Raw genomic sequence first — 25878 nt, forward strand, 5'->3', positions numbered from 1 at the left:
GCACCTGCCGACCCCTAGAGAGAGACGAACATAAACAGCCCGTTTGCCATAATCTCAATGTCTCTAATATCTGCATGTTAACCAAACGTAGATGTCATACTCTAGGTAGTGAATGAATGATCACAAACATGTTTTGATACTGGTTGAGAACAGAAGGAATTGAATCATAACGGAATGGTACATGTACTTACTGTGGTGGTGTGCTGGACGCCTGGCTGGCACCTTTAATTGGAACAAAAACATACATGTCACAAGATTCTAGAAAAATACAATCAATTAGCCTGAGCTTGGCATGCCTAAGCTTCCACTCAATCATCATTTCCCTACACGTTACATCTAGGGCAGGTCCTCTGAGGCGAGATCACATGTGGAGGGACAAGGGATGGGGGTGAACGATGTATGGAATAGCGGCCGACGAGGTGTCCCGATATCAAGGGAAATAATGGATGAGGCGGAGCGTTCTAAACAGCCCGACGGCGCAGCCGCAGGGCTGTTCGCTTCGCCAAGTCCATTTTCCCTTGATATCGGGACACCTTGAAGGCCGCTATTCCACTGATCACCCGGTTACCAGCATTTAAGTATTAATTTATTAATATGTTGATCTAAGGCTTTGTGAGAAAGTAGATTAACCACTGCGCTTGGTACGTTGCTATGGGCACCACTTCCTAATCTAGTGAGATGCGTCTCTATCAGAGGCATGTAAGGACGCGCGCAGAATGTTGGGGTGACTTGACAACCAAATGCGATAGAGTTGACGACTGGGTTTTTGACTTGACAACCAGATGCGATAGAATTAGTAACGGGGTCTTGACTAGACAACCAGATGCGATAGAACTAACGACGCGGTCTTGACTAGACAACCAGATGCGATAGAACTAGTAACTGCACTTCGCCAAAAAGTTAGAAAAGAAGCAACTTGGACGCCGCACGCCCGCATGACTTCATAGGTGTCCTGCTACCGGGGAATAAAGGACACCTGCTCAGCCAATCAGAAGACATTCCGTCTGCTCACTGGGTGATAAGGTGGAATACACACAGGCTTGTGATTATTGGGAGAGTAATAAGTTAAATACCTTTGCGCTTTCTGAACCAGCACAGCAGTCCGAATAAGAGGATGCAAAAGACCAAAGGCACTCCAACTCCGATCCACACAGGGGTCCTGGAGACTGAATACCAACAACAATAATACCTTTTTAAACATTTTACAAGACACATTCATGTACATTTTTAGTGAGTTTCTCGTCATTCTCTTGCCTCTTAAAGGCGCACTGGAGTCTGTGTTATTTTAGTATTATTATTTAATAAAGTATTATTTTAGCACATGTTACATTTTTCACAGATACTTACCACCACTATCTAAGCATTAATGATGACTTACTGACTTTCTAAATATGGCATGATGACTTACTGTACCTGGGTCATACTAGTAAATTAGTTATTAAATAGCAAACATAGTATTAGTTTATTAAATCGTTAATATTCATGAAAAGATCAAATTTGGCAAATGGAAGCACAGTCTCAATGAGCAGCATAGTTGCATTACCTACTCTGTTCACCATCGATACTACGCAGTGCACCTTTACGTAAAGGTACTCTGTGCAGGAAATGGTAAAAAAGGTGCTGCAACTATGCTGCTCATTGAAACTGGGCTGCCTATTGCTAAATTTGATCTTTTCATGAAAGTTTACTAAGTAATAAACTAATATTTGGCCCAAGTACAGTCATTTTTGCAGCTAAAAATGGGTATTTCTGGGAATTCAAAATGGCGGACCATGGAAAAGATCCCCCTTTTCATGTATGAAAAATGCATTTTTTTCCAGTCATAATGAATACTTAGAATTTGATGTTGGTGGAAAGTATTCTTGAAAAAGGTATCATTAGAGAATGGGTAGCATGGATTCTGGAAATAAACAACTAACAATCTTACACAGTGTACTGAAATAAGTCAGTATAGACTAAATCTTCCTTTTCCGATGATATAGGATGAAAGTAAAGTGCAGTTCACCTGTGACCCAGAGAGGTTTAGACGGGCTATACTGCCTCCTGAGTCCCCTTTCTGCACTGCATGTGTAGTTTCCGTTGTGTTTGGTGGTAACAGGGCCAAGAGTGTAGGAGGTCCCATCATCACTAATGCTGTCTGAGATGATCTCTTCACAGTGAACTTGGTCTCCGCATGTATAAGACTGAGTTGTACTGTGAGGAATCATTTTGTACCAGCGGTATCTCCAGCTCAGAGTGGAGTGCATAACTTTACAGCTCAGAGTCACTGAATCTCCTTCCATCACCCAAGATGACCCGTTGATTGTCAGCAAAGCATAAATCCACTCTTTAAGACAAAAGGTTCACAAGAATTTATTGTGTTGGTGGCGGTTACTGCATAAGCTTAAATACAGCAAATGCACAGTAAGCCTACTGTATGTGGCGACCACACTGCAAAAGAGAAAGATAGAAAACATGACATATGGTATTTGCACTTACTTATTGTAATAGGCTCACTTCTGGCTGAATGATTCAAACCATTTTGGTGTTTCGCTTCACAGGTGAAAATGCCGTCAGAGCTCGTCATATCAAAGCTGTAATCCTGGTCAGAACTGGGAAGAGGCTCTGTGGACTTCTCTTCATACCAGCTGTACTCCCAGTCATAGCCTCTCAAACCCTGGACTTCACATCGAAGGGAGACAGTCTCTCCACTGAAAAATTCTGTCACATCATAAAGAACGGTGATTGATGCCAAGGGCTTGTCTAAACAGAAAAAAATGTTTTCTCATTATTATGGCAGTATTTGAGCAGTTTATATTTTTACACAATGTACTCTTGATGATACAACTTTAACATTTAAAAGGAAAGTCACCTGTGACATTGACCCAGATCCCATTGCTGTACTGTGTGTGGCGCACTGTCTGCTGTATCTGAGCTCTGCACCAGTACTGTCCTCCATCAGAGAGCTGAAGATGGTTAATGGTGTAGGATCTCTCATCAGTCTGGGCCACAGGAGCGGAGTTAAGTGTATTCTTGTACCAGTAGAAACTCAAACCAGAGGAGACACTCGACTCACACCTCAGAGTCACAGAGTCTCCGGTCAGGAGAAGATAATCCTTATTCTGTGTGAGTTTGGGATTGGCTAAAAAAAATGAGAACAAATTATACTGTAGGCAACTGGTAAACTTTTCAGATGCTACCAATCCTTGTACTGTATGTTCTACTGTATGAAAGAATATATCTATCTATTGATGATTGAAATATGAACAGCAGATAATATTAGTATTCATGGTGACTGGGAAACAACTTACTGTACCTGGGTCTCATACTAGTAAATATTAGTTTATTAAATCATAAATATTCATGAAAAGATCAAATTTGGCAAAAAGCAGCACAGTCTCAATGAGCAGTATAGTTCTAATACCTACTCTGTTCACCATCAATCCTACACAGTTCCCCTTTAAAGACATAAATCAGTATAGACCAAATTTTCCTTTTCAGATGATATAGGATGAAAGTAAAGTGCTGTTCACCTATAACCCAGAGAGGTTGAGATGGGCTATACCGCCCCCTCCCCCCTCTTTCCGCTCTGCATGTGTAGTTCCCAGTGTGTTTGCTGGCAGCAGGACCAAGATTGTAGTAGCTCCCATCTTCACTGATGCTGTCTGAGATGATCTCTTCACAGTGACCTTGGTCTCCGCATGTATAAGACTGAGTTGTACTGTGAGGAATCATTTTGTACCAGCGGTATCTCCAGCTCAGAGTGGAGTGCATAACTTTACAGCTCAGAGTCACAGAATCTCCTTCCATCACCCAAGATGACCCATTGATTGTCAGCAAGGCATAAATCCACTCTTTAAGACAAAAGGTTCACAAGAATTTATTGTGTTTGGTGGCGGTAGCTGCATATGCTTAAATACAGCAAATGCACAGTAAGCCTACTGTATGTGGCGACCACACTGCAAAAGAGAAAGATAGAAAACATGACATATGGTATTTGCACTTACTTATTGTAATAGGCTCACTTCTGGCTGAATGATTCAAACCATTTTTGTGTTTCGCGTCACAGGTATAAATGCCATCAGAGCTCGTCATATCAAATCGGTAGTTCCGGTAAGAACTGGGAAGAGGCTCTGTGGACTTCTCTTCATACCAGCTGTACGCCCAGTCACTGACTCTACCACCCTGGACTTCACATCGAAGGGAGACAGTCTCTCCACTGAAAAATTCTGTCACATCGTAAAGAACGGTGATTGATGCCAAGGGCTTGTCTAAACAGGAAATAAAAAAGTTCTCATTATTATGGCAGTATTTGAGCAGTTTATATTTTTACACAATGTACTCTTGATGATACAACTTTAACATTTAAAATGAAAGTCACCTGTGACATTGACCCAGATCCCATTGCTGTACTGCGTGTGGCGCACTGTCTGCTGTATCTGAGCTCTGCACCAGTACTGTCCTCCATCAGAGAGCTGAAGATGGTTAATGGTGTAGGAGCTCACATCAGTCTGGGCCACAGGAGCGGAGTTAAGTGTATTCTTGTACCAGTAGAAACTCAAACCAGAGGAGACATCCGACTCACACCTCAGAGTCACAGAGTCTCCGGTCAGGAGAAGATAATCCTTATTCTGTGTGAGTTTGGGATTGGCTAAAACATGGAAACAAATTATAGGCAACTGGTAATTTTTTCAGATCCTACCAATCCTTGTACATTCTACTGTATGAAAGAATATATCTATCTATTGATATACGATTGCGATGCGAACAGCAGATAATATTAAATGTGACAGGTAAGGACTTACAGTGGTAAAGCAGTTTTGTTATATTTAGGGATATGACTCACCTATTACATCAAGGCTAATGTAACTGCTGTTCTGTGATGACGTGGGTCTTTCTTGTCTCTCCCCTTGACACTGGTAATAGTCCTCATCAGAGTCAGAAGCTGATGTGATGTTGAAAGAATTTTCCTCAGTCTTGAACAATAGAGTAGGACTCCGGTAGCCCTTATACCACTTATATGTCCAGCCACTACCAGACCGTATGTTACACGTAAAGATGACTGTTTCTCCAGGCAGCACACGACCCTGGGGCTCTACAGTCAGACGAGCATAGGGTAGGTCTATGGAGAAGAAGCATAACAGAAAAAGGAAATAGAATGAAACATTAAGAATAAACACTAGAATGCACTGCCTATATTATATATTGACAACCTAACTGTCATCTGTCACATGCATACTGTCCCCACTTTGTGGTGGCTGCATTAGTTTGATTTTCGTATCAATTTCGGGCTGCTATGTCGGCGACCCTGTTTTTATTCCAGCCTAGATCTTTTGCTGAACCTTTCCCATCTCTCTTTCCCACATGTTTCCTGTCAAAATCTCTCACTGTCCTGTCATGAATAAACTAATAAAAGGTTTTATATACAGTATACTGTATTAGCAACATTGGTGTTAATTAGTTGGTGGTTAATTAGCAACTTTGTGTAACTGATTTGGCATTTGGAATATAGCATTATCAGGATTAGTTGCAAAATCAGCATCGTTTCTGGCAGATACAATTTGCAATTTGCAAACAGTACTTCAGACAGCAGTTTTTAGTTATGTAACATATGAGTTGTTGCCATCTACTGTGTGTGTGTATGAATTTCTTGGCATAACATACTAATGTCTTTCCTTAACTGATGTGTATGTTCTTTACCTTTCACTTCGATTTCGACAGGTTGGCTTGAGTTCCCTGACGGGTCTTGACACCAGTAAACTCCATTGTCTCCATTTTCAAGGGATGGCAGTGTACATGAGCTTCCATTCACATCAGGGCATTTTTCTCTTCCGCGTGTATACCCTACAACTTTCCATCCACTAGTGTCCCCCAGTCCTACACAGCTCAGTGACAGGGACTCTCTGGAGAAGTGCTGACTTCTGTTGGGACTGATTTGCAGTGACACTGGAGAAGAAGAAGAACCTGGAGTACAAAGAATAAAATCAGGAACATGAATTATGAGAATAATAGTATTTTTATTTAATTCAACAATGTAGAATAGTGCGTCTCAACAGGGCTCTCACAAGGGGGCGTTATTTATTTATTTTTAATACTAATTAGGTTAAGGGGGTGTTGGTAAGCTTATGATGAGGTCAAGGGGGCATTGGGAGGCATGTGATGAGGTCCAGGGGGCATTTATTCAAAAAGGGTTGAGAACCATTGGTGCAGACCAAATTTTACTTTTTTAGATTGTATGATGTAGGATTTAGTAAACGTGCTGTTTACCTTTGACCCATAAAAATGTAGGATAGCTGTATTCCCCCCTTTCCCCTCTTTCCGATTGACACGCGTAAGCCCCTGTGTGTTGACTGGTAACAGGGCCGAGAGTGTAGGAGCTGCCATCTTCACTGATGTTGCCTGAGGTGATCTCTTCACATTGAATTTGGTTTTCACATTTATAATGCGATCGAATATTACTGAGTCGAACCATTTTGTACCAGCGGTATCTCCAGCCCAGAGTGGAGTGCCCAACTTTACAGCTCAGAGTCACTGAGTCTCCTTCAGTCAGCCAAGGTGACCCCCCAATTGTCACGTAGGCAGAAATCTCCCCTTTATGACAAAAAGTTCACAAGAGTTTAATGAGCAGGTGTGGAGGACACCACCCCCCACCCCCCAGTTATGAAAAATAATATTACTATCCCATGGAGCAACAGAAACCGTACTGACACGTGAAGAATGAATAAACGAACTGACAATTAAATTGCTCTGGTGAAATAATTTCCTGTGAACAACAAATGCACAGCACTGCATGTGTACAATACAGTAGGCCTACCAGAGAAATACACGTACCGGTATGTATTAAAAAATCATAATATATTTGCACTCACTCATTGTAACTGGCTGACTTCTGGCTGAATGATTCAAACCATTTTTGTGTTTCACTTCACAGGTGTAAGTGTAGTCGTCATAATTGCTCATGCGAAAGCTGTACTCCTGTGCAGAACTGCGTAGATACTCATTGCTGCTGTAGCTGTAGTCCTTCCTATACCATCTGTAATCCCAGTCACCGCCTCTCCCACCTTGGACTTCACATCGAAGGAAGACAGTCTCTTCATAGAAAAATTCTGTGCCGTTGGAAAGAACTATTGATGTGGGCTTGTCTAAACATGAAAAAAAAAACAAATTTTCTCAAAATCACAGTGTTTGAGCAGTTTTTATTTTTTATTACAAAATGTAGACTTGGTGCACTTTCCAAAATTAAAAAATCACCTGTGACATTGACCCAGATCCCATTGCTGTGCTGCGTGTGACGCACTGTCTGCTGTATCTGAGCTCTGCACCAGTACTGTCCTCCATCAGAGAGCTGAAGATGGCTAATGGTGTAGGAGCTCACATCAGTCTGGGCCACAGGAGTGGAGTTAAGTGTATTCTTGTACCAGTAGAAACTCAAACCAGAGGAGACATCCAACTCACACCTCAGAGTCACATTGTATCCAGTCAAGAGTAAAAAATTCGGATCTTGCGTGAGTTCAGGCTGGACTGAAATAAATAAATAAATGAATTTCAAAATTGAGTTTTTTCCTACATGTTGGTAAAATATAGTTGCTATAATAGCAGATTATATATATATATATATATATATAATTGAAAATAATACAAGTAAGGAGTCACATTGGTAAAGCAGTTTTGTAATATTCTGGGCTCACCTATTACATCAAGGCTAATGTAACTGCTGTTCTTTGAAGATGTGGGTCTATCTGGTCTCTCCCCGTGACACCAGTACTGGCCCTTATCAGACTCGGTAACTGTTGTGATGTTGAAAGTGTTTTCCTCAGACTCAAACACCAGACTATGGTTATTGTACCACTTGTATGTCCAGCCACTGCTAGACCGTATGTTACACGTCAAGGTGACCAATTCTCCAGGGAACACAGGACCCTGAGGCTCTACAGTCAGATTAGCTGAAGGAAGGTCTATGGAGAGATGAAGCACAAAAAGCAGAATAACAGTAGCCTAGTAAAACAGCGGAACCCGCTGGGACGCCAACATTTTTCAGCTGCGAGTGGGTCTGGCCTCGGATCTGAGAGCGTTTTGAACACTGTGCCCTGAGTCCGGCAAAACCAATTACAGCGCAGTGATTTGTTTTGAATCAAAGCGGGTGGGTTTTTGAGGGAGTGACGACGAAGCTCGCAACACTGTTGGGAAAGCACATCAACAGCAAAGATCACCGATTGGTCAGAGCGCCGGCACGGTTTGAAAAAACAACAGGTTGTTCTCATCAGCAATCTTCGGAGGTATCGTTCATCGGGGCCAGACTAAATTACTCTGGTCTCATTTAGGCTGGTTTATCAGGCTAGAATAACAGTCTAAAAAAGCATTAGAAACACTTTGTAAATAATTAACTCATTGTCAGAAAAACATTGATCAAAGCCTGTAAACGACAATACTATGTTAACACAGCAGACAGAGCACAACCATAGCAATCCTGGAAGCTTGTCCTCCAGAGAGCAAAACACATGAACACTGGATCAGTGCCCAACAGGCAAACACATCAGACTTACCCAATAGGAGCCGATTCCCACTGCACTGCACAGCCTGATGTTGGTTTTTACTCATTTACAAACATTTGAAAAAAGCAAAGCAACTATAGCAGACCAAAATGACACTCAGAGAGAGAAGACTTCTACTATGTAGTCAGCCTGCCAAGACCCTAAAATAAATGTTTGATGGCATTTTCTGTTAAAAGTTGGCAACCATGCCAGAAGTTATCAGCATGGGCTAAGGTTTCAGAATCACCTGGTTGCCAACATGGAACTTGACCTTTAAGGTCAAATATGAAGGTCAAAAGGTCAACCACGGTCAAATAACAGTGTTATTTAGTTAAAAAATGTTAAAATGATGTTAAAAGTGGGCAACCATGTCAGAAGTCATCAGCATGGACTAAAGATTCAGAATCAACTTGTTGCCAACACGGAACTTGACCTTTAGGGTCAAATTTGAAGGTCAAAAGGTCAAAAACAATGTATTTTCTGGTTAGTCTATTTTGGGAACTGTATATTCATGGAATTCTTTTTCAAATAGCATGGACTAAGGTTTCAGAATCACCTGGTTGCTAACATGGAACTTGACTTTTAAGGTCAAATTTGAATGTCAAAAACAATGCATTTTCTGGTTTGCCTTTTGGGGGGAGCTTCATATCCATGGAATTCTTTTTCAAAAGTTGACAATCATGCTAGAAGTTATCAGCATGGACAATGGTTTCATGGTCCATGGTTGCCAGCATAGAACTTGACCTTTAAGGTCAAATTTGAAGGTCAAAAGGTCAACCGATGAAAAAAAATGTTTTGGGTTTTTGTGATGTGCTTTCATAAAATACATGTTGTTTGCATGATGTATTGAATAATTAGTACCTGGAGGAGATATTTCTCATTATTTAAATAATTTTAGGTGAGTGAAAGTATTGGAACAAATGATATTAAAGAAAATAAAACACTGTTTTGATGAGGTTTCTCCCGAAGCAGACAGCGCTGTCAAAAGCTGCATTTGGGGTTTTCTGACAGTGGACTGTGGAAGTGGTCGCGAGAGTCACCCTTCACCTACTAATGACTCAAATAAGTATCAGATGACTGAACAGTGATTAATGAACCTTTTAATCCTACTTAGAGCCCCTTTAAACCCAAGTCTTCAGTGAACAACAAAAACAAGGAAATTTGCCTTTCTGTTCCAATACTTTAGGGGACTGTATATTTAGAAGTTATGTAGTCTTTATTATTAGGGTATGAATGAAAGTGATTATTGCAAATGGTCAAAAACAAGAATGTAATTCATCATATTGTTTCTTTACTTCAATAATAATTAAAATGATAATTAAAATTCAAATGTGATGTCAGTACATACTGAATATTTATGTATTTGAAGGAGCTATTGTTGCTGTTATTACCAAAAGTTTGTGTCATCCAGATCATGTTCTATCCCTACGGTGTTTAAACATTTTACAATTTCATCACATGCAGGTATACAGGGCTGTCCATTCCTCAGGCAACAGCAGGCATTGATTGGCCACTTGGTTCTACAACCACCACTTATCAGTCCTAAGCTACTATGTGGAACTGGAGGTTTCCTTTGCCACGCAGCCATCAAGTGTTGGTCTACAACTTTCCAACCACCTGCCTCCTCAGTGTCTTTGTTAATATGTACTTTGTCAGACTGCAGCCATACATTTGCCTGCTGATTTGCTTATGCAAGATGCAATCCATATGCATCACTTGGTGGTAACATATCAATTGCCTTTTTGTCTTTCTGAAAAAAGTAATGTCTAGACCGATCAATACCCAAAGATAAGCATGGTGCTTTGTACAGGTGACACAAAAACTCAAGCCTGGGAAATTGCAACAGAACATTCTACAGTAGTTATGAGAAAATCAAGAAAAGTGTGCAATACTTGATCTACTCTTACTGTAGGTTTCATTTCCTAACCATGATATGACATAGCAAATCAGGAAGTATCCTTCATTGCTATAACCATTTGAAACACATTAGAAATAACAGAAGTCATTATTTTTTTATGGAAAGCCTGTGAGTTGATGGGGCAAAGCAAATTCAGTGGTGAGCCAAGGCATATCCCATTTCATACCAGCAGCTTAATGTGCTTCACAAAGACGAATAAAGTAATTTAGATGACCATAGTGAAAATACAAGTTTAAGTAAATGTTATGCAACTGAGCTATGATGAATGTCTAAGGATGACCGGCCAGAGCCCCACCATGATAAGCCAAATCAAATCATATCAAATTATAGGCCTACTAATTATTCAATATACAGTACCATGCAAACAACTTGTATTTTATGAAAGCACATCACCAAAAAACGGATTTTTTAATTGACCTCGGTTGACCTTTTGACCTTCAAATTTGACCTTAGAGGTCAAGTTCTATATGGTAACCAGGTGATTCTGAAACTTTAGTCCATGCTGATAACTTCTAGCATGGTTGCCAACTTTTGAAAACAAGAATTCCATGAATATAAAGATCACCAAAAAAGGCAAACCAGAAAATACATTGTTTTTGACCTTCAGATTTGACCTTAAAGGTCAAGTTCCAGGTGATTCTGAAACCTTAGTCCATGCTGATAACTTCTAGCATGGTTACCAACTTTTGAAAAAGATTTCCATGAACACAGTCCTCCAAAAAGTCTAACCTTAAAATAAATAGGTTTTGACCTTTTGACCTTCAAATTTGACCCTAAAGGTCAAGTTCCGTGTTGACAGCAAGTTGATTCTGAATCCTTAGTCCATGCTGATGACTTCTGGCATGGTTTACCACTTTCAATATCTTTTAGCAATTTTTAACTAAATAACACTGTTATTTGACCGTGTTTGACCTTTTGACCCTTATATTTGACCCTAAAGTTCAAGTTCCAAGTTGGCAACCAGGTGATTCTGAAACCTTAGCCCATTCTGATAACTTCTGCCATGGTTGCCAACTTTTGAAAAAGAATTCCATGAATATACAGTTCCCAAAAAAAACTAGTAAGAAAATACCCTATTTTTGACCTTTTGGCCTTCAAATTTGACCCAACCTTTTGGCCTTCAAATTTGACCCTAAAGGTCAAGTTCAGTGTTGGCAAGAAGTTGATTCTGAATCCTTAATCAATGCTGATGACGTCTGGCATGGTTTCCCACTTTTAACAACTTTGTAACAATTTTTAACTAAATAACACTGTTATTTGACCGTGTTTGACCTTTTGACCTTCATATTTGACCTTAAAGGTCAAGTTCCATGTTGGCAACCAGGTGATTCTGAAACCTTAGCCCATGCTGATAACTTCTGGCATGGTTGCCAACTTTTAACAAAAAATGCCATCAAAAGTTTATTTAAGCACCTTAGCTGCTGATGGCAGGCTGACTAATGGCAGCTCATTTTCATTGTCTAGTACTTTGTCCGCCCTTTTAAAAAGTTACAGGTACAGAGGTACAGTACAGTTAGAGGTACAGCATGTGTTATCCAAGGGAAAAGGTTATTTGTGGCACTGGACTGTAACAAATCACTCTAGTTTGCCCACCACTTCCTATACAGCACATGCAAAATGCAACTGTGAGATATTTTCATGGAGTTAGTCTTGATATGAGTCTGCAGAAGACTCCTCCAAAAAGTGTGTGGGCTTTTGCGCATGGACTTGGAATGACACATGTAATATTGTGCTGGTGTTCACATCGTCTCTTTGGCTGTGACAGTCTTTTATCTTCGGTCATCTTAACATTTAGCTCGTTGCTGCTTTTCACAAGCTTGTTCATTGTATTTAAGCGTCATCTAGTTGTTAATTTGATAATCAGAAGGATTGTCGTCAGCTATTTCACCTCATTCATTTGTCTGATGTCATTTGCCATTTGTCTGATTTCATTTGCCATCGGCCACAAAACTTCACCAATGATGAACGTTTGCGCTTCTACGATACATGTCGCTGACAGAAGTGATAGAATGGTTGGCTGTCTTGTTAGGCCAAAGTAAGAGATAGAACACCTGCTAAGAAATGCACTGCAGGTGCGCTCAATGTCGTTGGGTTACTTTGTGGGAGAGGCGCAAGGGAAAAGCTCAACAGGCTATGGAATATGAAAGTGTTTCAATTGTGTTCCCCAGCCTTCAAAACAATGTTAATGACACTGACATGTTTTTTTTTTTTTTAATTAAACTGTTGTACAACAGTGTGTTATCCAAATGGATTTTAATGATCCATTGGGATATTCCATTATTTCACAAAAATACACCGGGACGCCCAGGACAGGTCCTAAAATCAAGACATGTCCCGGGAAATAAAGACATTTGGTCACTCTACATACGATCCCAGTCAAAATTAAACTGATCTTTGGCCCCTTGAAGCGAACAGGGGCCGAAAGGTCAGAGAGTCTATTTGGTTCTTCAGACCAACCGTAAGACAATAAAGATATGGTATTTGTAAGAGAGTGCGTTTTGGACTTACACAGTACACTAACAGGTCTACACCACATGGGGGGCACCGACTAACCGCTCTGTCTATGGGCCTATAAGGGTCATAGGTCACTGGAAGACCTACTTGGGGAGTAGTCACCAGTGAACTTGGACGCGCTGGCCGCTAGTTCGCTGGGCCCATGGCTAGTGCTGTCATCTAGCAGAGAGCAATCCACTGTTAAAACCCAGTCTGAACTTACTTGGTGACTTTGTGGATATACCTTTGGGGTTTGATCATGTATTTGTGTATGGTTTCCCCTACAACTGTAAACTTGGAGGAGAGCCAGTGTAGAGAAAGGCTCTGAAGACAGGGCCGGCCTGCAACGTGACCCCAGCAGCAAGGCCCTGGGACAGAGGTAAGCGGCTGCACAACACATCCCTCCAACATTACCGTTCACACACGCCAACTGATATGTTTTTATGCACACACTTAGTATTAGGGATGTTAGTATGGGTTTTAGCTTTGAATTCTTAATGGTATTATATCATATATGGCATGTGATTTACTTATTCTACATAGGCCTATTGACTGTTTACAGGCCTAATAGTGGGTGGCTACCCCTGACTCCTTTAATTTCCTTTGAGTCTGGTTAAACAAATTTTACATTTTGACATCTTACTCGCATTGTGTCACGGATGGTTTGAAGAACTTTGTTACAAAAGCAATCCAACTCATCAATGGAGTAGAACTCCCACACCAATGTACCAATGTAGCCAGTGCAACAAATGATCATTATTTACATTGAAGCTGCAATCTGCAAGAGTTAAATTGTCATTTATACTTCATGGATTTGGAAGACATACTAAACTTCAATTAAAATTACAAAAAAATCTTTTTAAAAAAATCCCTTCCCCAACATGCACCTTGTCCTGCTAACCCTGTCCCCCTGGTAAACAAAGTCCTTCAAGTGAGCTCAATCTGAACATTAGCTGACTTACAGTTAACCACTGTCTACCTTAATTCTTACAGTAGATACATTTTCTGTCACACACATCAGTTCATAGTCCCCACACCAACAACCCATAGCACGTTTGCACTTTCAGCACTACTGCACTGTTGTGCACCCCCCACCCCCACCCCCCACACACACACACACACCCACACACACACACAAACTGTGGCACTATTACACTTTAAAACACGGTCTGTCCCCACCTCCACCACAACATACACACATGAACTACTTTTGGAAGTCCATGACAGTTCAATGAAATATGACAAAAGACAACATCCCAATTTAAGATTTAAAGTGAGAAGAGATCAAATAGAATTTAATAATCAATGTTGCATCACTTACACTGGTATGTGAGTGACACTCATCAATGGCAAACCAATAGCTGGAGGGTAAAACCTCTGTTGTAGGTCTACAATATGGGGATCTCAAAGTAATGCCATACTGTATTCTACTGTATGAACAACAGAATTCAATTCTCTGAATACAATGGCCTACAATTTATAGAATGAAACCCATCTGGGAACTTCCAATGTCATTATTACATAGCACACAACGAAATTGCATTCATGCCTCAGTCATGGAGGAGAGAACTGGTTAATTACGGGTTACGGGTCAGGAATCGAATCGGCAACCCTTGGGCTTGACACCGCTTACCCATGACGGCCAAGAATGTATGGCATAAAGCTCTACAATAACATAATTCAACCTCGCTCAGCTCAGCAAAGTCAGAAACATTTGTCTTACCTTCTGTGTGTACGAAATGCTGCTCTGAAACTGTTGCTACAATATGAAACAAAACACGAAAATAGGAATCATACACAGAGCTTCAAACAAATATTAACACTTCGAATCCACCACAAATGTGAACTACAATATCAAAATGAGGCAAAAGAAGAAGCTTACAACAAGCATTTGCAATACATTGTGGTAGGCCTATATACACATTACAGTAGGCCTACATATAAGTAATACAATAGGCGACAATAGGTGTTTCTCGACCTTTTTTTATGAGAGGCACCCTTTCAATTACTGAAAATTTTCAAGGCACCCCTAAGCAACAAGCTGTAACATGGCATCTCATCGGATACCACAAAAGCTTAGAAAAGTAACACATTTGGAGACGTCACACAACCTACGTTCGAAGTTGCAGCTTACTGGGGCGACCTAAATTTACTTTATTGTGTGTAAATGGCAGATGAAAGACTCTCCTGAGCACTGACTAAGCAATACTTTATTACTTATGACAAATATGTGTTAAATTACATTGTTTATTTATCAGCCACGTTTCCGCGGCACCCCTGAGGGGGGCCTGTGGCACCCCAGGGTGCCATAACACCCTGGTTGAGAAACACTGCAATAGGCTATATACAAAGTACACACTTGCTTTAGTTATTATTGTAATTTAAGACAAACAAGTTTTGAAATGACCATATAGGCATAACAGATTATACATTTTTGGTATTTGCAGATAAATTTGAATGGCATTTTGTTATATTTAAACGAGTGTTAATTCCAACAGCATACAGATATAGGCCTACACACTGTCGTGGTGGAGGGGGGGCGGGGGTCATCACAAAAAGTTTCTGTCTGTCATTGCTGTACTGTAACTGTAATCAGGTCGTCAAACACATTACATCTGCTTGTAGCCAATGAAGAATCAAGAAACCGAAAGGCCAATCTTCTTTATATTATAATGATTTGTCTTTAACTTGAAGTTGAGTTTGCAACGTATCAAACCCTACGCTCTTAGAAAAAATGGTTCTATATAGAACCAAAAAAGGTTCTATCACATGCTTCATATATGGCACCCCTGAAAGGTTCTATATAGAACCCTTTTGAAGGGTTCATGAAAAGAACCCTATAGGGTTCTTTGAAGCCAGACCCAATGGTGCTACATGGAACCATACAGAGGTTCTTTATAGAACTATTATTACTATTATTATTATTATTATTATTATTATTATTATTAAATCCATAATATTTTTTTTTGTCAAACGTTGTGAAGACTTATATCAAAGATAAGAACAGTCTTTAAACATTTCTCCTTGTATGAACAATGCTAAGAAGTGAAGGACACAAGCTTTCAAAGACAATATCCGTTTATTTTAAGGTACATTAATTCATTCAAAAAAGGGGTGTAACACGCTCAACAACATATGAAAAAAAGAGGGCAATAAAACACAAAACCTGTTCTCTCTCTCTCTCTTTTTTTTACATTAATTCATTCATCCATCAAAAACGTACAATGTACAATGTTTACTTTTCTGTTTTTTTGGGGTTTTATAGATAAGATAAGTTCCAAGAGTGGCAGCAAAGTCATCAAAACACACACACACACACACACACACACAAGGGCGCTGGGAATAACATAGCAAGGCTGCACAGCGCTGGTGTAACAAATAAATCTAATCCTAGTGACATAACACACACACCTTTGAATAAAAGACAATTAAAAAAAACATGTTTCTAAGTAATCTAATTGTAGGACATTAATTGGTTATGCATTTTGAGGACAGGGAGGGGAATCTTTGTATTGTTGGGCAATTTTAGCAAGAATTTTTCGATAAAGGTAAGGGTGTTAACTATTGGCGTGGGGTATGAAACGTTGAAAAGAAAATAAACACAGAACAGACATTCAATTGATTCTGGGATGGACAATTTTGCTTTGACAATGGTTTTTCCATCCAGATGGATGCTGATGTTCTCTGCTTTCAGGGCATTCAGGGACCCGTGGAAAACGATGGTTGGGTTCGGGCTGACTGGTTCCTGAGTGGGACAAAAGAATATCAGAATATCAGGACTTGTAATTGAAGGAGTCTTTTCCAAAACACAATAAAAATAATTTTCATGAAATGTCATGAACATCAAGACAACATCAGAAGAATTGGAACTGGGTTAATGCTATTTTATACAAAGAGGATTCCAAAAAACGCTTGATATTTTGTGAATGAAATCAAAATGCTGCCTTTTTCAAAACATTCAAGGACAATAGCACAAGGTCAACATATGAACTGTTAAAGCCAGGCTTAAGCATTGCTTCGAGGGAAATGTGTGTAAAATTTGTGCCATGCAAATATGTACATACCTCTATACAGTAAATTAAATTACTGTCCTCTCTGAACAAGCTTGGTAGCAGTAGCAGGGCAGCATCTGTTATGACAAAAGAAATGAACAGTCATTTAGGCATATTCAAGGTCATTGCAACAACAATGACATTCTTTGAGTTGAGTTGTCAGGTTTGATAAAGAGAACTCACTCTTCATCCCAGCCTCATCGGAGTCATCCAGCAGGGTCCGTGAAACTGGTTTCGGGTCTTTTTTCTCCCTCATGGCTTTGATGATGTTGTGCGCCACTCCCTCCAACTCCGTTGTAAGGTTGGTGACATCGATCCCATGCCTGAGCATCATTTCATGGCGCAACTGTAACAGAAGACATAAATAGTAAATAACACAGTATGCATCTGGCTAAGATTTATTTTGTCCCATACTACATTTACTCACTAGAATAGGATTTCCAAGGAATGGAAATTGTTCCATGACGTGCTCTGTTGCTTTGGTCATGTCCGCCGTCCGCTGCAAAAGTGTCCTCCTCATTCGCACTTTGATCTGCTGTATGTTGGGTGCAGCTTTCCTCATCTCTTGCGCTATGTATTTCATATGCTCTGCGTAGCTCGTGTCATCCTCCATACACTGTAATTGTAAAGTAACCTTAAGTATAACACACAAGACAACATGTGAACAATGAGTTGAGTGAGTGACTCCAGGTGCTTGTTACAAGTTAACTTTTAAAACCTTTTAAAACTTTTAAAACCTCTAAATTAACACCCACAAACCAGCCAAATACTGGTGGAAATTCAGTTTGACTGGTAGAAAAGAAAACGTATTAGCCACTTTGACTGATAGAGACTGTATTTCTGTGAAGTAAAATTTAACATCTAACATTGTACACTTACGAAACATGACCATGTCACAATTATTAGAAACAATATGGACACATAAAAAATAGATAATACCTCTTGTGAAGAGTTAGGCACTGGCTGAACTGTTGATGGAGGGTGTCCTCTCCTTTTGGCAAGCTGGTGTATGTATAAAAGAATAATCAAGAATTAGTGTGGTTTGTTTAAAGCCACCACAGTTCCCTGGCTGCAGACAGTGTACACATAAGGACAATACAAAAGCAAAAAATGATATGGGAAACATGTACCATTTGAGTAGAGGAATGGCAGTCAGTCATCTGGGCGGAGGTCCTCTTCTTTGAGCCATATTTGACTTTCATCTCTTCCACTACAGCTGAATTCAGAAGAGGCCTTCTCTCCTTCTTAAATTTGTTACGCAAACATTCCAATAGTGTTGCCTAAAGATAAACAGGCAAAGGGAGTTGTGAGAGTTTGTTAGTGTTGATAAAAAACAAACCCACTATCATTGATGTGCACGTATGTGTACTATACATACATGTCCAGAAGAGCTGCCATCCTTTAAAAAAGGATATTTCATTGTCAGGGTACCCAGAACGTCTCCGTACATTTTGTGACTGGGATACCTACATAATAAAAACAGCACATTATCAATGCATAGCATCCCGGTTAACAAAAACAACATACAGTATGTCATAATAATATATAAATGTATTCACCATGTGTGTTTAGTGATGTTGTCAAACAACACTTGAATCAACAGTGCACGCAAATGTGATTTATCCTTCTTTTTAAAGGCAGGATCCTTTCTCAGCAGAGCAGCTTTTAATTCTGGTGGAAAGTCTGGTAAACAGAATACTGCAGGCCATGGTTCGGTCACATGTGACAGTGGCCCTTGCCTGTGTAGATACATAATTTTGTTGTGTAGTTTTAAGTATAGTAAAAATTAATGTGGTATTTGGATATAAGTAGAAGATTATTAGGTGCAACACAAAGTTTTTTTTCTTAACAGATATTGCAGAATGACTTATTTACACCACCCATCAGGTGTGCTTATTGCTTACTGATCACATGGTCCATTACAGGGTGCTGCAGTTACAGGCCTGGGTAAAGAGATAGAAGACAGTAAGTAAAGTAGTGCAGAAAAACACATACACACCACATGTTTCTTTTGGTGGAATTCAGCTTCCGTCACAGGACATGGTTCCAGTAACCCATATCCTTAGTACAGTATGTTGGACTCTGAGACCATGATTAACAAATTAGCATTAGATGGTGTCAAGCGTGTGTGGTGGTAAAAAAAAAGTGATCTGTACAGTGCCCCCATGCTGAAGGTCAAACATGGTGGTGGGACTGAAATGTTTGGAGCTGTGTGGATGCCATCAACAGTAGGAAGCTGAATTTCACACAAAAAAACAACTAGTCAACATGTACTGTGACTACTGAAGCAGATCATGATCTCTCTATAGGATTTCATTAAAGTCTCACAAACATTTAGTTTAGCCAGGTGCAAACTCAAAATGTAAAAGTTCAATGTAAGGCAAGGACAAAAAACCACTGCGTACTAACTCACTATCACTATCATATGACACACTTGTACTTACTCTGAAGTAGAAGAGTTTTTTAAATGTTGGAGCTCCTTCATGAACAACACTTGTAGCTTAATGACTGGAAAAAGCTTCTCTATCATCCTCTCTGTGAGTCCCAAAAGAGTTTCCCCATCAATTTCCTGCTCTGTAAAATAGATAAATAAAATCAATAAATAAAAACTATTTCACATGCATGTTTACAGCACACCATCAAGCCAATAAACATTGTTATAAGGGAAGCAAAAATAGTGGTCAAAAACAAGAGCCCACAAGTTAGGAGGGCAACCGTAAGGAGTCTAATCACCTTGCATTTTGTACACCATGGTGAAGTGTAACAAATGCGTCATCGTCATGGATATACAAGTCCAGAGCATGAGGATCTTTCTCCTCCCCTGGCTGCACCACAATCCACTGACCCAGGTCCTCCACTTTAAAGGCATGATAATGCCCATTGAATTCTTTTGGAATTAATAATTGACCAAAAATCATCCAAACCCCCCTGAATTGAACAATTTTGGAAATCTTGATGAATATTGGAATGTCCTCTTCAATAGCATCAATCACGAAATTGTCACCAACCCTATATCTAACATTGTTGGTAGACAGAGTGCTAACCAAACCAACTTTCTCCTCCCAAGGAATGTCCTCAACGCAGCTTTTCTCTCTCACTCCTTCCTGAATACTTGATGGTAAAGCTCTGAATGGAGTAAGTCGCTCTCCCTCTGTGTAAACACTTTGCTTGAGAACATCCAGCGATGTCAACTCCCAGCACTCCCTTAACTGGTGCCTTTTCGAAAGGGTGTAGCACACATTCTTGAAATTGCATGTATTTTTTGCCAGACGTTTGAAATATTGGTGTTTCCCCTCAAACCGCATGCACCACAATGGCTTCAAGGGCCCAAATTCTGAAATTAGTCGGGGGTAATGGATCAGGTAGTGGAGTTTGGGGGTGAAAGTAGCAGGGAACAAGGTTTTAAAACCAGACAGAAATTCACCAATTTGCAGGCTGAGGACTGGGATGGTGTCTTTTCTGATGTTGGAAGAAAAAAGGATCTCACCAATCTCACGGCACTTCAAAAAAATACCCCAGTGAACCTCACCCTCTGGAATGTAATGAGCAATAAGAAAGGGCAAAATCCTAAACAGACACCAGTTTTGTGATGCTGTCCCTTGTAATTTGTTTAGTTTCAAGCTGTTTTGTGATAATTTCTGTGGAATGTTGCTTCTGTCATTCTTTCCAATTTCAAATGCATCCAACTCTGCATTCACACTCGAGACTGAGACAATGTTGCGGTGATGTAATGCCTTGATTACCTCACAGATTACCACAGGTATAACTCCCTCCAGGAAATCATGCATTAAATCAGGGGGAAATGCTTGTGTGACATCGAAGTATGGCAGTTCATTAAATGGACATTCACTGACGACCCCGTAGGTCTGTTTTGATATCGCAGGGCTCTCCCTCAGTGCTTCCAGGTGGTATTTGTGCACTTCAGATGTTCTTATTACTGTGTGTTCCTCATTAACATGGAGTTTTAAGTCATTATAGGTGACCATACAATAACGACACACACGCCCACTACTGAAGCAACACGTAAATCCTGCCAAGCTATGAGCTGCCAAATTGTCTGCAGAAATTGTTGCTAATGCCGCCTTCACATGCACACTTTGCCCGTTCACATTGAGTGCCAGTCCGTGAATATGTAAAGAGATCAGATCATCAATGAGGGGGCGCAGAATCTCTCTGTAAGAATACTTTTGGAGTAGTTTGTTCTTCACAAGAATGCAGAGGTGTAAGAACCGGAGTTCGGACTTAAAATTTGCCTCAAGATTTCCAATTGTAAAATAAAATGCAGCAAGTTTGTGAAGTGTTTTTTTGGAAGATAGAGGGTTCACTATCTCGAATTCATCTGTGTAAAGATGTAATCTGACAATGTTGGCATCTCCAAAAAAAGGACTTCCCTGGAATATCTCTCCGTCAGTATAGTCACTAAAAGTAAAAGCACTTGGGGATCTCTCACAGGTTCTTTGGAATGATTCAAAAACATCAGTGTTCTCCAGGTGAGTCTTGAGAACATCTTTTATGGGAATGTATTGAAATGAATCCTCATTCCCCTTGCTGTTGATGCCTAAACATTTTTGCACAGGTTCCACAAAATTAAGGTGCTCTTTACTGTACTGAAGGAGTTTGTACTCGGACTTTACATACTCAAATGCTGAATCAAAAACTGTGTCTTCAGACAGCAAAAAATCCAAATCTTCATGGTCTTCCAATCTAAATCCTGAACTACTCAAATGAAATTTTATTATCTCAGCATAGTGCTGTTGAAAAAAAATAATCATAAATTGGAGGTTGGTTACTATTGTGTCCTGGGTCAATTTTGGGAGAAGATGTTTTTCTTGTAGATTTAAAATGAAAAGAGCCACATGTTGCTTCAGTCCAGATAAAAGACTCTCCAAAGTATTCCCTTTCACACGCCTCTCATCAACATAAGCATCATCATCATCATCATCATTGTCCTCATCATCATCATCATCTATGGCTTCTTCAATCTGGTCAATGGGATGTTTATCAATATTTGAGCTCGTGGTCAAAGCTTCTCTATGCTTTCTATATATATGGTTTCTCAGACATGGAACACTCTTGTATGTTCTATTACATCCTCCCACATTACAGGTGATACTGAAATTGGGTTGGTGGTTGTGCAATAATTGCAGATGCGTTAGGTACTTTCGTAGTTGAAATTTGATGACCTCACAGAATGGACATTTGAAGAAATCCATGTACCGTACCTCTGAATGTTTCCTTAAAATCTATGAGATTAATGCTTTGCAGCCATTTGCCGACATTATCTTGGGACCACTTGTCCACCATTTGGAATATCTGAAATGACACAATATCACACAATATCATGCATTAGAGTGTGCATGTGTGTGTATGGACATGCATATATACATACTGTCAAACAGCCAAGAGTGGCATTTTAGGGTTTTCCTTTTCAATACCAAATACATATATAAAAAAGCACTGTACTATTTCAGAATATAGGCCCTGTGGCCTATACACCTCGTGGCAGAAAGATAAAAACAAAAAGAAAAACAACATACAAATCCTAAACCATACCATGACGTTATAGCCTAAATATAGCCTATAGAAATACAAACCAACCACACATAACACAACCAGCTAGGATTGGCCTATGGTTTATGATTTGGATGTTGTTGCTGCTTTTGTTTTGTTTGTTTAATCGTACTGCCACAAGGGGGCGCCCCAACATTAAGTACGACGTATGTGAGTATATACAGAGCCTGACTGAGGCAACAATCTAGGCTGTGAAACAAGATAGTTAACAGTCAAGCCTCGGGTAAACGCTGCACGGCTCAGAATAGCATAACATGTTGATGCAAAGGGGCAAATACAGGGGGGAATACCGAAACGTTAAAAGCAAGTAGCGAGAGGAATTAAATATTTCGTTTAATCGTTTTTTTGACCAGCAGTGTCCGGAAGATGAAGGAGTGCTTGGGCTACTTCGGGCACCCTTTCGATGTCTGCTTATCGCCAGAAGTGTTGTACTTCGCTATTTAAAAGGAGCAACGTCTCTTTGACACACGGCGCGCTGCTTTCTGGGTGTATGCGGTGATTAGGTGCATTCGAGATGTGTCAACGCATGCATGCACATTTAGACAGCAATGCACCCTGGATGGAAAATGCTGCATGACGGTTAGATTTCCTGTCAAACTTCGAAAATTCGTCGGCGTTGCGTTGACGAGGTGACATGTCACATGGTGTCAAACTATCGCGGGATGAATGCGGCTGTAGTCAGATCTTACAAACCTCTGCAGTTGCTTATCCCCTTCAACGCTCGTCGGCGGACTGCCTCCGAGGTCACGCGCTCATGAACTGGTTGGTCAACAACTCACTCACGTGTGTATATGGGTCTTGTCTCACACCTCTACACAAGTTTGCGCAGGTCCCCACTTCAGCTCCTCCTCACTGCCTGTCCCCCCACTCCTCACACGTGGTGTGTTAGTAGAGCAAACCGGTGCGAGCTCATCGTATCGTTCATATTTGTGGCCGACTGCAAATGCGCTGTATTTAATAACACCCACATCGTGACAACAAGTTCTCGCTGACGTGCCTTGCGCAACGTCGACGCTCGCAACAAAGTCGTACGCGCTTATGTCAGCATCAGGGCTCAAAATTAACTTTTTTTCATCACCAGCCAAAATGTCTTGGTGTTGAAGTCTACTAGCCAAACACACAAACCGTAGCCCGCTAATTGGTCAAAGTGGCTTGAAAGTTGGTACCAGCCAAACTGAATTTCAACTGCATTTAGCATTTTGGCTGGTGTTAACAGAGCCCATGGTTAATATACAATGTCAAATATCGGTTCCAGATGACACGGTAGCGGCCTTCTTTCTGTTTTATAGCTACATTTATAGCTAGGCCAAGTTAGCGGACAACTTGGATTCCCGACCCTGTCACCCTCTATGAAACACAAACAATACAAAAACAAAAACAATTAATCGTGGTGTAAGATCATATCTGTTGTAGTCCGTGGCGCTGACAGTGGAAATCCATCTAGGACTACTCTAAAAATTAACGTATAGTTCAACGTCCTTCTGCTAGCATGCCTAACATTAGCAAAACAACTGACGTTATAAAAGTTAACGCCCCTATCGACGGTCAAACCAATAGCTGTACATTTTTTCAAACACACCCTTTCACGTCCTTAAAGAGAAACACATACCATTTTAGGTCCCATACATGACACTTAGTAGCCTAGGTTTAATGAGAAATACAGAGATTGTAAAAATGTAACCACTTACTGTTAGTTTAACGCCAGACTGAATGGTCGCCGTTGGAAAGGTTCGTTGGAAATCAAAAAAATCTTCACGTGCGAGATATAGCACCTTTCAAGTAGAAAGGGTTCTATTTTCTCATAATTGAACCCCTGGGATCTATATAGCACCCACAGGAACCCTTTTTTCTAAGAGTGTACCATCAACTACGATTGGCTTACATCATTTAAATTCCGACAAAATAACTGCAAACTTGTTATCATAGCATAGGCCTATAGCAATTCATGATGCAGTAGGCCTATGTTTCACTATATTATCTTGCTTTTCGCCAAGAGCCTATATTTGTGAATAATAATGACATTGTACTTACCAAGAATCACACACAGAAGTGTGATGTCCATGGTGCGTTGTGTCACAGAGTGTGAGTGACACTGAGAGAGAGAATAGTGGTCAATGCTGTCATATACAGTTGGTCATTGGTCACATGCTATGGGACTGGTCTGTATCTCTATCTATCTGTCTATCTATCTATCTATCTATCTATCTATCTATCTATCTATCTATCTATCTATCTATCTATCTACAGTATATCACGAAAGTGAATACACCCCTCACAGTTTTGCAGATTTTTGAGTATATCTTTTCATAGGAAAGCATTACAGAAATGTAACTTTGACACAATGATTAGTGACCTTTTAACAACATATTTAACCGCTTAAATTTCTTGTTCACTCAGAAAAAAAGAAAATACAGCCATTAATGTTTGAACATGTACTCACAAAAGTGAGTACACCCCAGATTAAAATCCGGTAGAGAAGGGGCTATGTTGGCTCGAATCGTCTCGAAATGAAATGAAATGAAAAGGGATGACAAGGGAGGTCATCAGTGTGCGTTTCAACCTTTCTTTGCATTGAACTTTTAAATTTTGAGTCTGCATCTGGCTTAAATAGATTGGTGTGAGATTTGAATGCAATCCTATGGAGAATATCATGATCTGCTTCAGTAGTCACAGTGCATGTTGACATGCATGTTTCTTTTAGGTGTATTTCAGATTGCCAATGTTGACAGCATTCATGCATCCCCAAACCATGTCAGTCCCACTACCATGCTTGGCTTATGAGAGGATAAACCTTTTTTGTAAAACTCACTTGTTTACCACCACACATGCTTGACACCATCTAAAGCAAATTTGTTTATCTTGGTCTCTTCAGATCACACAACATGGTTCCAGTGATCCATATCCTTGGTCTGTTCATCTCTCTTGAGACCAAGATAAACAAATTTGCTTTAGATGGTGTCAAGCATGTGTGGTGGTAAACAAGTGAGTTTTACAAAAAAGGTGTATCCTCTCATAAGCCAAGCATGGTAGTGGGACTGACATGGTTTGGGGATGCATGGATGCTGTCAACATTGGCAATCTGAAATACACCTAAAAGAAACATACATGTCAACATGCACTGTGACTACTGAAGCAGATCATGATATTCTCCATAGGATTGCATTCAAATCTCACACCAATCTATTTAAGCCAGATGCAGACTCAAAATGTTAAAGTTCAATGCAAAGAAAGGTTGAAACGCACACTGATGACCTCCCTTGTCATCCCTTTTCATTTCGTTTCATTTCGAGACGATTCGAGCCAACATAGCCCCTTCTCTACCGGATTTTAATCT

The 25878-nt window shown here is 40.1% G+C and overlaps 2 protein-coding genes across 2 annotated transcripts; both read right to left on the reverse strand.

The window, feature by feature from the left end:
- Window positions 1–187: 187 nt before the first annotated feature.
- On the reverse strand, window positions 188–24625 carry LOC134453837 (Fc receptor-like protein 5). The gene is made up of 12 exons (XM_063204586.1): window positions 24576–24625; window positions 14645–14680; window positions 7668–7934; window positions 7231–7500; window positions 6909–7121; window positions 5842–5943; window positions 5015–5101; window positions 4361–4630; window positions 3987–4250; window positions 3513–3833; window positions 1074–1166; window positions 188–222 (listed from the first exon to the last, which is right to left on the reverse strand). The coding sequence occupies exons 1-12, from the start codon at window positions 24604–24606 to the stop codon at window positions 188–190; spliced, it is 1989 nt and encodes a 662-aa protein (XP_063060656.1). The 5' UTR covers window positions 24607–24625.
- On the reverse strand, window positions 16695–24262 carry LOC134454748 (sterile alpha motif domain-containing protein 3-like). The gene is made up of 11 exons (XM_063205906.1): window positions 24233–24262; window positions 22196–22286; window positions 19418–19547; window positions 18878–18916; window positions 18533–18712; window positions 18352–18439; window positions 18104–18253; window positions 17913–17975; window positions 17401–17589; window positions 17157–17319; window positions 16695–16717 (listed from the first exon to the last, which is right to left on the reverse strand). Exons 2-11 carry the CDS (start codon window positions 22275–22277, stop codon window positions 16695–16697), a joined length of 1107 nt encoding a protein of 368 aa, XP_063061976.1. The 5' UTR covers window positions 22278–22286; window positions 24233–24262.
- Window positions 24626–25878: the final 1253 nt, after the last annotated feature.

The sequence above is a fragment of the Engraulis encrasicolus genome, chromosome 8 (genome assembly GCF_034702125.1).
Source record: "Engraulis encrasicolus isolate BLACKSEA-1 chromosome 8, IST_EnEncr_1.0, whole genome shotgun sequence".
In the NCBI taxonomy this organism is placed as follows: Eukaryota; Metazoa; Chordata; class Actinopteri; order Clupeiformes; family Engraulidae; genus Engraulis; species Engraulis encrasicolus.

Bases quoted from the DNA above. Each gene is read 5' to 3' on its own strand.
- LOC134453837 (XM_063204586.1), bottom strand. From the start codon at position 24,606: ATGGACATCACACTTCTGTGTGTGATTCTTG. The intron at 4,631-5,014 runs GTAGTGGCTGGA...TCCATGTTTTAG, and splicing joins TACGTGTAACATACGGTCTG to CCAATCCCAAACTCACACAG. The intron at 223-1,073 runs GTATTTAACTTA...TTCCAATTAAAG, and splicing joins CTGGTTCAGAAAGCGCAAAG to GTGCCAGCCAGGCGTCCAGC.
- LOC134454748 (XM_063205906.1), bottom strand. From the start codon at position 22,277: ATGGTGGACAAGTGGTCCCAAGATAATGTCGGCAAATGGCTGCAAAGC. The intron at 18,917-19,417 runs GTAAGTACAAGT...CTCTTTACCCAG, and splicing joins AAAAACTCTTCTACTTCAGA to GCCTGTAACTGCAGCACCCT. The intron at 18,713-18,877 runs GTAAGCAATAAG...GTATCTACACAG, and splicing joins TGTAATGGACCATGTGATCA to GCAAGGGCCACTGTCACATG.